This window comes from Pseudorasbora parva, chromosome 16 (genome assembly GCF_024679245.1).
Source record: "Pseudorasbora parva isolate DD20220531a chromosome 16, ASM2467924v1, whole genome shotgun sequence".
Lineage (NCBI taxonomy): Eukaryota > Metazoa > Chordata > Actinopteri > Cypriniformes > Gobionidae > Pseudorasbora > Pseudorasbora parva.
The window spans coordinates 45,033,552-45,048,077 of NC_090187.1; the positions used below are offsets into that span (position 1 = coordinate 45,033,552).

At 41.2% G+C, this 14,526-nt stretch overlaps 1 protein-coding gene across 1 annotated transcript in view; it reads right to left on the bottom strand.

The window, feature by feature from the left end:
• Positions 1 to 14,526, bottom strand: part of LOC137043087 (thrombospondin type-1 domain-containing protein 4-like) — a 56,340-nt gene that overhangs the window by 10,348 nt on the left and 31,466 nt on the right. Inside the window, exons 8-13 of the mRNA XM_067419182.1 lie at positions 14,139 to 14,343; positions 10,458 to 10,633; positions 7,383 to 7,482; positions 6,662 to 6,826; positions 6,110 to 6,239; positions 1 to 35 (exon numbers count right to left, since the gene is read on the bottom strand). The exon at positions 1 to 35 is cut by the window's left edge and continues 170 nt beyond it. Coding sequence (XP_067275283.1) covers positions 1 to 35; positions 6,110 to 6,239; positions 6,662 to 6,826; positions 7,383 to 7,482; positions 10,458 to 10,633; positions 14,139 to 14,343 — 811 coding nt within the window. The remainder of the gene's footprint in view (positions 36 to 6,109; positions 6,240 to 6,661; positions 6,827 to 7,382; positions 7,483 to 10,457; positions 10,634 to 14,138; positions 14,344 to 14,526) is intronic.

Below are 14,526 nucleotides of genomic sequence, written 5' to 3' on the forward strand. Positions count from 1 at the left end.
TCTTACTGCACTCGGACCACTCGCCGATGTCCCAGCTGAACACACATTCACACACACACATCAGTCAGCAACGTTATAACAATATTAAAATCTGTCAATCTAACAAAACGGACAATATTTAAATCTGTCAATCGAACAAAACTAACAATATTTAAATCTGTCAATCGAACAAAACTAACAATATTTAAATCTGTCAATCGCACAAAACGAACAATATTTAAATCTGTCAATCGAACAAAACTAACAATATTTAAATCTGTCAATCGAACAAAACGGACAATATTAAAATCTGTCAATCGAACAAAACTAACAATATTTAAATCTGTCAATCGAACAAAACGGACAATATTTAAATCTGTCAATCGAACAAAACTAACAATATTTAAATCTGTCAATCGCACAAAACGAACAATATTTAAATCTGTCAATCGAACAAAACCAACAATATTTTAATCTGTCAATCGAACAAAACCGACAATATTTAAATCTGTCAATCGAACAAAACGAACAATATTTAAATCTGTCAATCGCACAAAACGAACAATATTTAAATCTGTCAATCGCACAAAACTAACAATATTTAAATCTGTCAATCGCACAAAACGAACAATATTTAAATCTGTCAATCGAACAAAACTAACAATATTTAAATCTGTCAATCGAACAAAACCAACAATATTTTAATCTGTCAATCGAACAAAACCGACAATATTTTAATCTGTCAATCGAACAAAACGGACAATATTAAAATCTGTCAATCGAACAAAACTAACAATATTTAAATCTGTCAATCGAACAAAACTAACAATATTTAAATCTGTCAATCGAACAAAACTAACAATATTTAAATCTGTCAATCGAACAAAACTAACAATATTTAAATCTGTCAATCGAACAAAACTAACAATATTTAAATCTGTCAATCGAACAAAACCAACAATATTTTAATCTGTCAATCGAACAAAACCGACAATATTTTAATCTGTCAATCGAACAAAACGGACAATATTAAAATCTGTCAATCGCACAAAACTAACAATATTTAAATCTGTCAATCGAACAAAACTAACAATATTAAAATCTGTCAATCGAACAAAACTAACAATATTTAAATCTGTCAATCGAACAAAACCAACAATATTTTAATCTGTCAATCGAACAAAACCGACAATATTAAAATCTGTCAATCAAACAAAACGAACAATATTTAAATCTGTCAATCGCACAAAACGAACAATATTAAAATCTGTCAATCGAACAAAACTAACAATATTTAAATCTGTCAATCGAACAAAACTAACAATATTAAAATCTGTCAATCGAACAAAACTAACAATATTAAAATCTGTCAATCGCACAAAACTAACAATATTTTAATCTGTCAATCGAACAAAACTAACAATATTTAAATCTGTCAATCGAACAAAACCAACAATATTTTAATCTGTCAATCGAACAAAACCGACAATATTAAAATCTGTCAATCAAACAAAACGAACAATATTTAAATCTGTCAATCGCACAAAACGAACAATATTTAAATCTGTCAATCGAACAAAACTAACAATATTTAAATCTGTCAATCGATCAAAACCAACAATATTTAAATCTGTCAATCGAACAAAACTAACAATATTTAAATCTGTCAATCGAACAAAACTAACAATATTTAAATCTGTCAATCGAACAAAACGGACAATATTAAAATCTGTCAATCGAACAAAACTAACAATATTTAAATCTGTCAATCAAACAAAACTAACAATATTTTAATCTGTCAATCGAACAAAACCAACAATATTTTAATCTGTCAATCGAACAAAACTAACAATATTAAAATCTGTCAATCGAACAAAACTAACAATATTTAAATCTGTCAATCGCACAAAACGAACAATATTTAAATCTGTCAATCGATCAAAACAGACAATATTTAAATCTGTCAATCGAACAAAACGGACAATATTAAAATCTGTCAATCGAACAAAACTAACAATATTTAAATCTGTCAATCGAACAAAACTAACAATATTTAAATCTGTCAATCGAACAAAACGAACAATATTTAAATCTGTCAATCGCACAAAACTAACAATATTAAAATCTGTCAATCGCACAAAACTAACAATATTTAAATCTGTCAATCAGACAAAACTAACAATATTTAAATCTGTCAATCGAACAAAACTAACAATATTTAAATCTGTCAATCAAACAAAACTAACAATATTTAAATCTGTCAATCGAACAAAACTAACAATATTTAAATCTGTCAATCGAACAAAACTAACAATATTTAAATCGGTCAATCGAACAAAACTAACAATATTAAAATCTGTCAATCGAACAAAACTAACAATATTAAAATCTGTCAATCGAACAAAACTAACAATATTAAAATCTGTCAATCGAACAAAACTAACAATATTTAAATCTGTCAATCGAACAAAACGAACAATATTTAAATCTGTCAATCGATCAAAACAGACAATATTTAAATCTGTCAATCGAACAAAACTAACAATATTAAAATCTGTCAATCGAACAAAACTAACAATATTAAAATCTGTCAATCGAACAAAACTAACAATATTTAAATCTGTCAATCGCACAAAACGAACAATATTTAAATCTGTCAATCGATCAAAACAGACAATATTTAAATCTGTCAATCGAACAAAACGGACAATATTAAAATCTGTCAATCGCACAAAACTAACAATATTTTAATCTGTCAATCGAACAAAACTAACAATATTTAAATCTGTCAATCGAACAAAACGAACAATATTTAAATCTGTCAATCGCACAAAACTAACAATATTAAAATCTGTCAATCGAACAAAACTAACAATATTTAAATCTGTCAATCGAACAAAACGAACAATATTTAAATCTGTCAATCGATCAAAACAGACAATATTTAAATCTGTCAATCGAACAAAACTAACAATATTAAAATCTGTCAATCGAACAAAACTAACAATATTAAAATCTGTCAATCGAACAAAACGGACAATATTTTAATCTGTCAATCGCACAAAACTAACAATATTTTAATCTGTCAATCGAACAAAACTAACAATATTTAAATCTGTCAATCGAACAAAACTAACAATATTTAAATCTGTCAATCGAACAAAACGAACAATATTTAAATCTGTCAATCGCACAAAACTAACAATATTTAAATCTGTCAATCGAACAAAACTAACAATATTTAAATCTTTCAATCGAACAAAACTAACAATATTTAAATCTGTCAATCGAACAAAACTAACAATATTTAAATCTGTCAATCGAACAAAACCAACAATATTTTAATCTGTCAATCAAACAAAACTAACAATATTTAAATCTGACAATCGAACAAAACTAACAATATTTAAATCTGTCAATCGAACAAAACTAACAATATTTAAATCTGTCAATCGAACAAAACTAACAATATTTAAATCTGTCAATCAAACAAAACTAACAATATTTAAATCTGTCAATCGAACAAAACTAACAATATTTAAATCTGTCAATCGAACAAAACTAACAATATTTAAATCTGTCAATCGAACAAAACTAACAATATTTAAATCTGTCAATCGAACAAAACTAACAATATTTAAATCTGTCAATCGAACAAAACTAACAATATTTAAATCTGTCAATCGAACAAAACTAACAATATTAAAATCTGTCAATCAAACAAAACTAACAATATTTAAATCTGTCAATCGAACAAAACTAACAATATTTAAATCTGTCAATCGAACAAAACTAACAATATTTAAATCTGTCAATCGAACAAAACTAACAATATTAAAATCTGTCAATCGAACAAAACTAACCATATTAAAATCTGTCAATCAAACAAAACTAACAATTTTTAAATCTGTCAATCGAACAAAACTAACAATATTTAAATCTGTCAATCGAACAAAACTAACAATATTAAAATCTGTCAATCGAACAAAACTAAGAATATAAAAAAATGTGTCAATCAAACAAAACTAACAATATTTAAATCTGTCAATCGAACAAAACGGACAATATTAAAATCTGTCAATCGAACAAAACTAACAATATTTAAATCTGTCAATCGAACAAAACTAACAATATTTAAATCTGTCAATCAAACAAAACTAACAATATTTAAATCTGTCAATCAAACAAAACTAACAATATTTAAATCTGTCAATCGAACAAAACTAACAATATTTAAATCTGTCAATCGAACAAAACTAACAATACTTAAATCTGTCAATCGAACAAAACTAACAATATTTAAATCTGTCAATCGAACAAAACTAACAATATTTAAATCTGTCAATCGAACAAAACTAACAATATTTAAATCTGTCAATCGAACAAAACTAACAATATTTAAATCTGTCAATCGAACAAAACTAACAATATTTAAATCTGTCAATCGAACAAAACTAACAATATTAAAATCTGTCAATCGAACAAAACTAACAATATTTAAATCTGTCAATCAAACAAAACTAACAATATTAAAATCTGTCAATCGAACAAAACTAACAATATTAAAATCTGTCAATCGAACAAAACTAACAATATTTAAATCTGTCAATCGAACAAAACTAACAATATTTAAATCTGTCAATCGAACAAAACGGACAATATTAAAATCTGTCAATCGAACAAAACTAACAATATTAAAATCTGTCAATCGAACAAAACTAACAATATTTAAATCTGTCAATCGAACAAAACTAACAAAATTAAAATCTGTCAATCGAACAAAACTAACAATATTTAAATCTGTCAATCGAACAAAACTAACAATATTAAAATCTGTCAATCGAACAAAACTAACAATATTTAAATCTGACAATCGAACAAAACTAACAATATTAAAATCTGTCAATCAAACAAAACTAACAATATTTAAATCTGTCAATCGAACAAAACTAACAATATTAAAATCTGTCAATCAAACAAAACTAACAATATTTAAATCTGTCAATCGAACAAAACTAACAATATTTAAATCTGTCAATCGAACAAAACTAACAATATTTAAATCTGTCAATCGAACAAAACTAACAAAACTAACTGGAGTCACTGCTGCACTGATATTGTTCTAGATAACACTATAAATACAGTATCCGCTTGTTGAGTCGTGACGTAAGGAAAGCCTTTTCTGTGTCCAAGCCTCAATTCGTTTCAACTCGTTTCATTTGAGAATGCCATTGACGCCTGTTTATGAGCGCTATTTTTTTCATATTAAACATCAAACATTTAAAAAAGTTAAACATTTTAAATACTTACAGTCTACACAACATTCTCTATGGTCACAGCATTACAGACATTAATATTTTAACGATTTATAAAAGATGAATCACTGTCTGGCCATCTGGAAATTTGGTATGGAGAACACTTTTTTGTAGTATTACACCACATTGTGTGTGTATATTAGCACCGTTTGTAGTTTTTCTTGTGGTGTAACAGAGCGTTTGGACCCGGCAGCGCTGCCATGTGACGTCAGACTTAACAACTGGATATGTAGACATTGTATATTTACAGTATATGTACATATATCTCCAGCTCTGGTAAAGCACAGCAGCAGTATGACTGCACTCACACCACTGGGTGTCAGTATTAGACTCTCACACCACAGCAGGGCTCTACAAATCTGGCTCTGATCCCACTTTAGGCTAGTGACAAATAGTCCAAAAGTGCTTTAGTTTATGAGATACCATTACCGGAGGTATAACTAAACCAAACAATGTTTTTCCTCATCTCTAACATATCCCACATATGAAATGGATTCTTGGCTAAAAATATTTTACTGCTAAGATTGTTTTAATTAATTTAAATTTAGATCATTTATCAGGTATTGCGGTGGGGGGTTAGGGTTAGGGTTAGATATTCAGGCAGGTATAGCGTACACCTGGATTGCAGAGGTGCGCACAGCTTCATAAATCAGCGGTGAGAGGAGTGTAAGCATAATCTTACGCCAACATATACGCCCGTTTCTACGCAAGATTGATAAATGAGGGCCATTGTCACTAGCCTAACTGGCCTGAAGCAGATCATCAAGTCTTCTGGATCATTATTTGAAGCTACACACACAGAAGAAGAAACTCACAATGCAGGACAGGGCTGGAGGTTGCACGGCTCCTCCTGAGGGCTGGGTTTGGTTCTGCTCTCACACAGAGCGATCGGCACGTGTGTGTGAGAGATCCGATGGACACACGCAAACACTGGGAACCTGCGACCTGCACACACACGTCAAAAAAACATGAACACATTCAGAGGATTCACAAATCTAGCCTGGATGCCAGCCGAACGAAGCCCCACCCACAGCCCGGACTCAGCCCCGCCCACAGCCGGACTCAGTCACGCCCACAGCCGAACGAAGCCACGCCCACAGCCCGGACTCAGCCCCGCGTTTGAAGGTAAAATGTGTGTTATTTTGGCACGGTTGCTGCTAAAAGACTGATTGATTGATTGATTGATTGATTGATTGATTGATTGATTGATTGATTGATTGATTGATTGATTGATTGATTGATTGATTGATTGATTGATTGATTGATGGATTGATTGATTGATTGATTGGTTGGTTGGTTGGTTGATTGATGGATTGATGGATTGATTGATTGATTGATGGATTGATGGATTGGCGTTTGCTTCTGACCTCCGCCACAGGATGCGCTGCAGTCGGAGCTGCCGCTGAGCTTCCAGTGATAATCCCGGACTCGGTCCGCAGGAAGCTGGTTATCCGGGATTGGAGTCGGATGCTTGACCCCTGACCTCTCATGACCGTCTGCATCAGAGCCCTTCTGACCATTCACAGCATTTACTGTGGAGCAACACAACACACACACTGTGAAAAAAATGCTCTTCATATTCTTCTTATTTATTTACACACTGCCCCTAAACCTACCCATCACACATACACACACACACACACACTGCCCCTAAACCTACCCATGGTAAATGGACTGCATTTATATAGCGCTTTTAACAGACCCTATGGCCATCCAAAGCGCTTTACATTTTGCCTCACATTCACCCATTCATACACCGACGGCGATGTCAGCCATGTAAGGCTCATCCAGCTCGTCGGGAGCAGCTGGGGTTAGGTGTCTTGCTCATGGACACCTCGACACTTGGTCAGGTGGAACCGGGGATTGAACCACCAACCTTCTGGTTTGTAGACAACCTACATGAACCACTGAGCCACTGCCGCCCCAATCCCATCACACACACACACACACACACACATACCCATCACACATGCACACACACACACACTGCCCCTAAACCTACCCATCACACACACACACACACTCACACTCACACTCATACTCACACACACACCCTCACAAACACACACACAATGAGGGTCGACTCACCATCCAGCTGGTTCTCTTTAGGACGCTGTGCATCGACAGCGTTTTCTGACGGCATGATGAACTCGTAATGGACGCCTGGATTGGGCTGCTGGTAAATCATCTGATCAGACACACACACACAATGATGATTAGAACAAGCTTCTGCTGATTTATGCATATATAACCAGAACACAATGTGAGCCACAAACGACCTGAAGATCTTCACACACACACACACTCACACACACACACACACCACAAATCAGTCCTAGAATACATCAACGACATCTTGATTTACTCCCGGAGCCTGGCCAAACATCCCCGTCACGTTACGGAGGTCCTGCAATGCCTGAGGGAGTTCCATCTCTACCTCAAAGCCAAAAAATGCTCCTTCCATCAGCCCTCAGTGCAGTTCCTGGGATACTCCATCGACAGCATCCGGATGGACGAGGGGAAGGTGGAAGCGGTACGGACCTGGCCCACACCTTCCACCATTTAGGAGCTCCAGCGATTTCTTGGCTTTGCAAACTTCTCAAACTACCGTCGATTCATCCAGAATTACAGCGTCATCACCAGCCCTCTCACTCACCTCCTGCACAGTAAGCCCAAGTCTCTGTCCTGGAACCCAGTGGCCACGAAGATTTTAAGGAAGCCTTCACCACCGCTCCCCTCCTGGTCCATCCTGACCCCACCAAACCCTTCGTGGAAGTGGACGCCTCCACCACCGGAGCAGGAGTGGTGCTGTCGCAGCAGAAGGGGACACCCAGTAAGCTCCATCCATGCGCCTTCTTCTCCCGGAAGTTCAGCCCGGCGGAGGTCAATTATGACATTGGAAACCGGGAGTTACTGGCCATCAAGCTCGAGGAGTGGAGGCATTGGCTGGAAGGCGCTCAACAACCCTTCCTGGTCCTCACAGACCATAAGAACCTAGAATATTTGAGAGACGCCAAGCGACTGAACCCCCGTCAAGCCCGTTGGGCCCTCTTCTTTATCCGGTTTAACTTTACCATTTCCTATCGCCCTGGGCCCAAGAACGTGAAGGCGGACGCTCTCTCACGCCAGTTCGCTTCCGAAGAGCACCCCAGGGGCACGTAACTGATCCTGCCCAGTAAGATTTTATTGGGACCGCAGTCCCATTTCCTGGTCCAAAGAGACCCTGCCTTCCTCCAATGCCTCCACAACCGCCTCGCTGGGCTGTCCCCCCGACCTCCAGTACATCCCACGAGCACGGCGCACCCCCCTCATTCACTCCGCTCACACTTCATTGGGCACTGGCCACCCTGGGGTCAATGAAACCCTCTCGCTGCTGCGAGATCGCTTCTGGTGGCCCAAAATTGGAGGAGATGTCAGAAGGTACATGAGAGGGTGTCGGAAGTGCACCAGGTCAACCCGGTCACCTTTCAGCTCCACCTCCCCCCTCACTTACGCATTCACCCCACATTCCATGTGTCACTCCATCTGTTCCAGCCTCACCACCCTTCTGTTCTTCCCTCCACAGAGCCTAGCGTGACCGAAGAGAACCCCCTCCCAACCATCGTCGAGGAAGGGACGGCCTACAGTGTTAAGGAGATCTTGGACTCCCGGCGCCGTGGTGGTCTCCTAGAATACTTGGTGGACTGTGAGGGCTACGGTCCAGAGGTCCAGAGGAACGCTCTTGGGTACCCAAAAATGACATTCTTGATCCCAGAGTGGGGGGGTTGTAATGTCACAGACACGCCAGGCTCCAACGCCACCCACTCACAGCGCACACCCTCTCCTGAGTTCTGATCACGTACACCTGCAGCTCATAATCACCCCAATCACCACCAGCACGAAAGACACACTCACTCACAGACACTGTCCGGTCTCGTCGAGAGAAGCTACTAACTGTCTCTGTTTTACTTCAAGGACTCCCGCAAAGATATCTGATTATCTCCAGCGTCTCTTGTCAAGTGTTCAACGTCCAGTGTGTGTGTCCAGCGAACTCTCCAGCGATCGATCTCTCCGGCGATCCCTCTCCCCGGCGATCCCTCTCCCCAGCGATCTCTCTCCCCGGCGATCCCTCTCTCAGGCGATCCCTCTCCCCAGCGATCTCTCTCCCCGGCGATCCCTCTCCCCAGCGATCTCTCTCCCCGGCGATCCCTCTCCCCAGCGATCTCTCTCCCCGGCGATCCCTCTCTCAGGCGATCCCTCTCCCCGGCGATCTCTCTCCCCGGCGATCCCTCTCCCCAGCGATCTCTCTCCCCGGCGATCCCTCTCTCCGGCGATTGATCTCCCCGGCGATCCCTCTCCCCGGCGATCGATCTCCCCGGCGATCCCTCTCCCCGGCGATCGATCTCCCCGGCGATCCCTCTCCCCGGCGATCCCTCTCCCCGGCGATCCCTCTCCCCGGCGATCCCTCTCCCCGGCGATCCCTCTCCCCGGCGATCTCTCTCCCCGGCGATCTCTCTCCCCGGCGATCCCTCTCCCCGGCGATCCCTCTCCCCGGCGATCTCTCTCCCCGGCGATCCCTCTCCCCGGCGATCTCTCTCCCCGGCGATCTCTCTCCCCGGCGATCTCTCTCCCCGGCGATCTCTCTCCCCGGCGATCCCTCTCCCCGGCGATCCCTCTCCCCGGCGATCTCTCTCCCCGGCGATCTCTCTCCCCGGCGATCCCTCTCCCAGGCGATCTCTCTCCCCGGCGATCTCTCTCCCCGGCGATCTCTCTCCCCGGCGATCTCTCTCCCCGGCGATCCCTCTCCCCGGCGATCCCTCTCCCCGGCGATCTCTCTCCCCGGCGATCTCTCTCCCCGTCCAACTCTCTGGTGCTCAATAAACTCAGCTAACTAACATCTTTGTCTCCGCAGTCTCTGTACAGTCACATCTACTACATAAGTATATTAACATTAAACATTATATTTACTTAAAAAGTGTGATACAATAAAGTGGTAACAATAGCTAAATAAATGAATATACACAATGTAAAAATGCCCCAATAAAAAAATGAATAATTCCAAATTATATTAATAACAAACATGATGTTAATAATTCAACATTATATTGCATTATATTATATACATTGGCTTTTAAGAAATTTGTTACAATAAAACAATAGATATGAAGCCGTGATGTCACTCACGTAAACGTCCAGGATCTCATTGGTCGGCCCCTCGGCCAATAAGGACTCTCCGGCGGTGCTGCTGATCTCATTGGGCCGGCGGTACATGAACATCGTTCCCACTCCCTCATACATTCCTGGACGGTCGATGGCCCAGTTTCCATTAATAATGGATCGGCCAGACCGACTGAGCAGAGCTGCAACACACACACACACACACACACACACACACACACACACACACACACACACACACACACACACACACACACACACACACACACACAGAGAAACAGAGAAACACATAAAGAGAGACACAGAAACATACACACACATACATACACACACACACACACACACACACACACACACACACACACACAGAAACACATACAGAGAGACACAGAAACATACACACACATACATACACACACACACGCACACACACACATACACACATCCAGAGAGACACAGAGACAGACACAAACATACACACACACATATATACAGAGAGACACAGAGACAGACACACACACACAGAGACACAGAGAGACACAGAGACAGACACACACACACACAGACACAGAGACAGACACACACACACAGAGACAGAGAGACACAGAGAGAGACACAGAGACAGACACACACACACACACACACAGACACACAGAGACACAGAGACAGACACACACACACACACACACACACACACAGACACAGAGACAGACACACACACACACACACAGAGAGACACAGAGAAACACAGAGACAGACACACACACACACAGACACACACACACACACAGAGACACAGAGAGACACAGAGACAGACACACACACACACACACACACACACACACAGACACAGAGACAGACACACACACACACACACAGAGAGACACAGAGAAACACAGAGACAGACACATACAGAGAGAGACACACACACACACACACACACACACACACACACACAGAGAGAGAGACACAGAGACACACACACACACAGACATACAGAAAGACACAGAAACAAACACACACACACACATACATATACAGACACACACACACAGAGAGACACACACACAGTAGCTGGTCAGAGTTATTGCTGACAGAACTTCAGCAGCTAATGGGGCTTCTCACACACACGCGCACACACACACACACACACAGCACGTGTTCAGTGACCTGAGGCTCATCTCTGCTCTCAGCGCTGCTTTGGGAAGTTTATTAAATCCTGCGGCTCATAAATCAGGAGAAGGAAAAACGGGTTCTGTGTGTGTGAAGGATTTTCGTTCCTCCGCTGATTCCGACATAGAATAAAACGCAGTAAATCCTGCAGCGCCGACATCTGATCCTCAACTACAGACACACACACACACAAACACTGTTCAGCTACTGAAACACAGAGCTGATCACTGACGTGAATGATGAGAGAGTGTATGTGTGTGTGTGTGTGTGTGTGAGATGGGTAGGTTTAGGGGCAGTGTAAGGGGATAGAAAACACGGTTTGTACAGTATAAAAACCATTACGCCTATGGAATGTCCCCTTATGTCACAAAAACAAACGTGTGTGTGTGTGTGTGTGCATGTAGGTCTCTCTGTGTGTGCGTGTGCTTGTGTGTGTGTATGTGTGTGTGTGTGTAGGTCTCTCTGTGTGTGCTTGTGCTTGTGTGTGTGTATGTGTGTGTGTGTGTGTGTGTGTAGGTCTCTGTGTGTGCGTGTGCATGTGTGTGTAGGTCTCTCTGTGTGTGCGTGTGCTTGTGTGTGTGTATGTGTGTGTGTGTGTGTGTAGGTCTCTGTGTGTGTATGTGTGTGTGTGTGTAGGTCTCTGTGTGTGTATGTGTGTGTGTGTGTAGGTCTCTCTGTGTGTGCGTGTGCTTGTGTGTGTGTGTGTATGTGTGTGTGTGTGTGTAGGTCTCTCTGTGTGTGCTTGTGCTTGTGTGTGTGTATGTGTGTGTGTGTGTAGGTCTCTGTGTGTGCGTGTGCATGTGTGTGTAGGTCTCTCTGTGTGTGCGTGTGCTTGTGTGTGTGTATGTGTAGGTCTCTCTGTGTGTGCGTGTGCTTGTGTGTGTGTATGTGTGTGTGTGTGTGTGTGTGTGTGTATGTGTGTGTAGGTCTCTCTGTGTGTGCGTGTGCATGTGTGTGTAGGTCTCTCTGTGTGTGTGTGTGTGTGTGTGTGTGGCTCAGCCGCTGTAATGTCTGGGACTTTAACTAACAGAGAGACTGAAACAGTTTAAGTAGTTCACCCAAAAATGAAAATGAGCCCATGATTTACTCTTCGTTATAAAAGTGCATCTACACTCACCTAAAGGATTATTAGGAACACCTGTTCAATTTCTCATTAATGCAATTATCTAATCAACCAATCACACGGCAGTTCTTCAGTGCATTTAGGGGTGTGGTCCTGGTCAAGACAATCTCCTGAACTCCAAACTGAATGTCAGAATGGGAAAGAAAGGTGATTTAAGCCGTTTTGAGCGTGGCATGGTTGTTGGTGCCAGACGGGCCGGTCTGAGTATTTCACAATCTGCTCAGTTACTGGGATTTACACACACAACCATTTCTAGGGTTTACAAAGAATGGTGTGAAAAGGGAAGAGCATCCAGTGTGCAGCAGTCCTGTGGGAGAAAATGCCTTGTTGATGCTCGAGGTCAGAGGAGAATGGGCCGACTGATTCAAGCTGATAGAAGAGCAACTTTGACTGAAATAACCACTCGTTACAACCGAGGTATGCAGCAAAGCATTTGTGAAGCCACAACACACACAACCTTGAGGCGGATGGGCTACACCAGCAGAAGACCCCACCGGGGACCACTCATCTCCACTACAAATAGGAAAAAGAGGCGACAATTTGCACAAGCTCACCAAAATTGGACAGTTTAAGACTGGAGAAATGTTGCCTGGTCTGATGAGTCTCGATTTCTGTTGAGACATTCAGATGGTAGAGTCAGAATTTGGCGTAAACAGAATGAGAACATGGATCCATCATGCCTTGTTACCACTGTGCAGGCTGGTGGTGGTGGTGTAATGGTGTGGGGGATGTTTTCTTGGCACACTTTAGGCCCCTTAGTGCCCATTGGGCATCGTTTAAATGCCACGGCCTACCTGAGCATTGTTTCTGACCATGTCCATCCCTTTATGACCACCATGTCCCCATCCTCTGATGGCTACTTCCAGCAGGATAATGCACCATGTCACAAAGCTCCAATCATTTCAAATTGGTTTCTTGAACATGCCAATGAGTTGACTGAACTAAAATGGCCGCCACAGTCCCCAGATCTCAACCCAATAGAGCATCTTTGGGATGTGGTGGAACGGGAGCTTCGTGCCCTGGATGTGCATCCCACAAATCTCCATCAACTGCAAGATGCTCTCCTATCAATATGGGCCGACATTTCTAAAGAATGCTTTCAGCAGCTTGTTGATCAATGCCACGGAGAATTAAGGCAGTTCTGGAGGCGAAAGAGGGTCAGACACAGGATTAGTGTGTGTTCATATTAATCCTTTAGGGGCGTGTATCATCATAAAGTGCATTTATCCATCATAAAAGGTCACTTAGATTTGTCCTAACTCCACCCTCTTTGCAAAACCACTGGTTATAGTTTTCCTTATAGTTATTGCTATAGTAATTGCTAATTATTACTATCGTTTTCGTTATCGTTATCATTATATTAATCTTGCAGGGAATGGACCTTTACTCACCCAGATAGTTCCTGCTCTTCACCATCTCGGTGACGTTTATTTTGGTGGCTCCGGGCGGGATCTCCAGGAACTTGTGATAGCCTATTCTGGACAGGCTGTGCTGGAACAGGCCGGAGACGAGCTTACAGGCGCTGTTATCTCCTCCACACACACCACACCTGTCAGGAACCGTCCCAGAACCCAACAGGGCGTCGCAGCCGGCGCTCTACCACAGAGGAGACAGCAGACATCAATGACCTCTAATACACACACACACACACACACACACAAACACGTTTGTTTTTGTGACATATGCCCATCCATAGGCGTTATGGTTTTTATACTGTACAAACCGTATTTTCTATCCCCTTACACTGCCCCTAAACCTACCCATCACACACACACACAC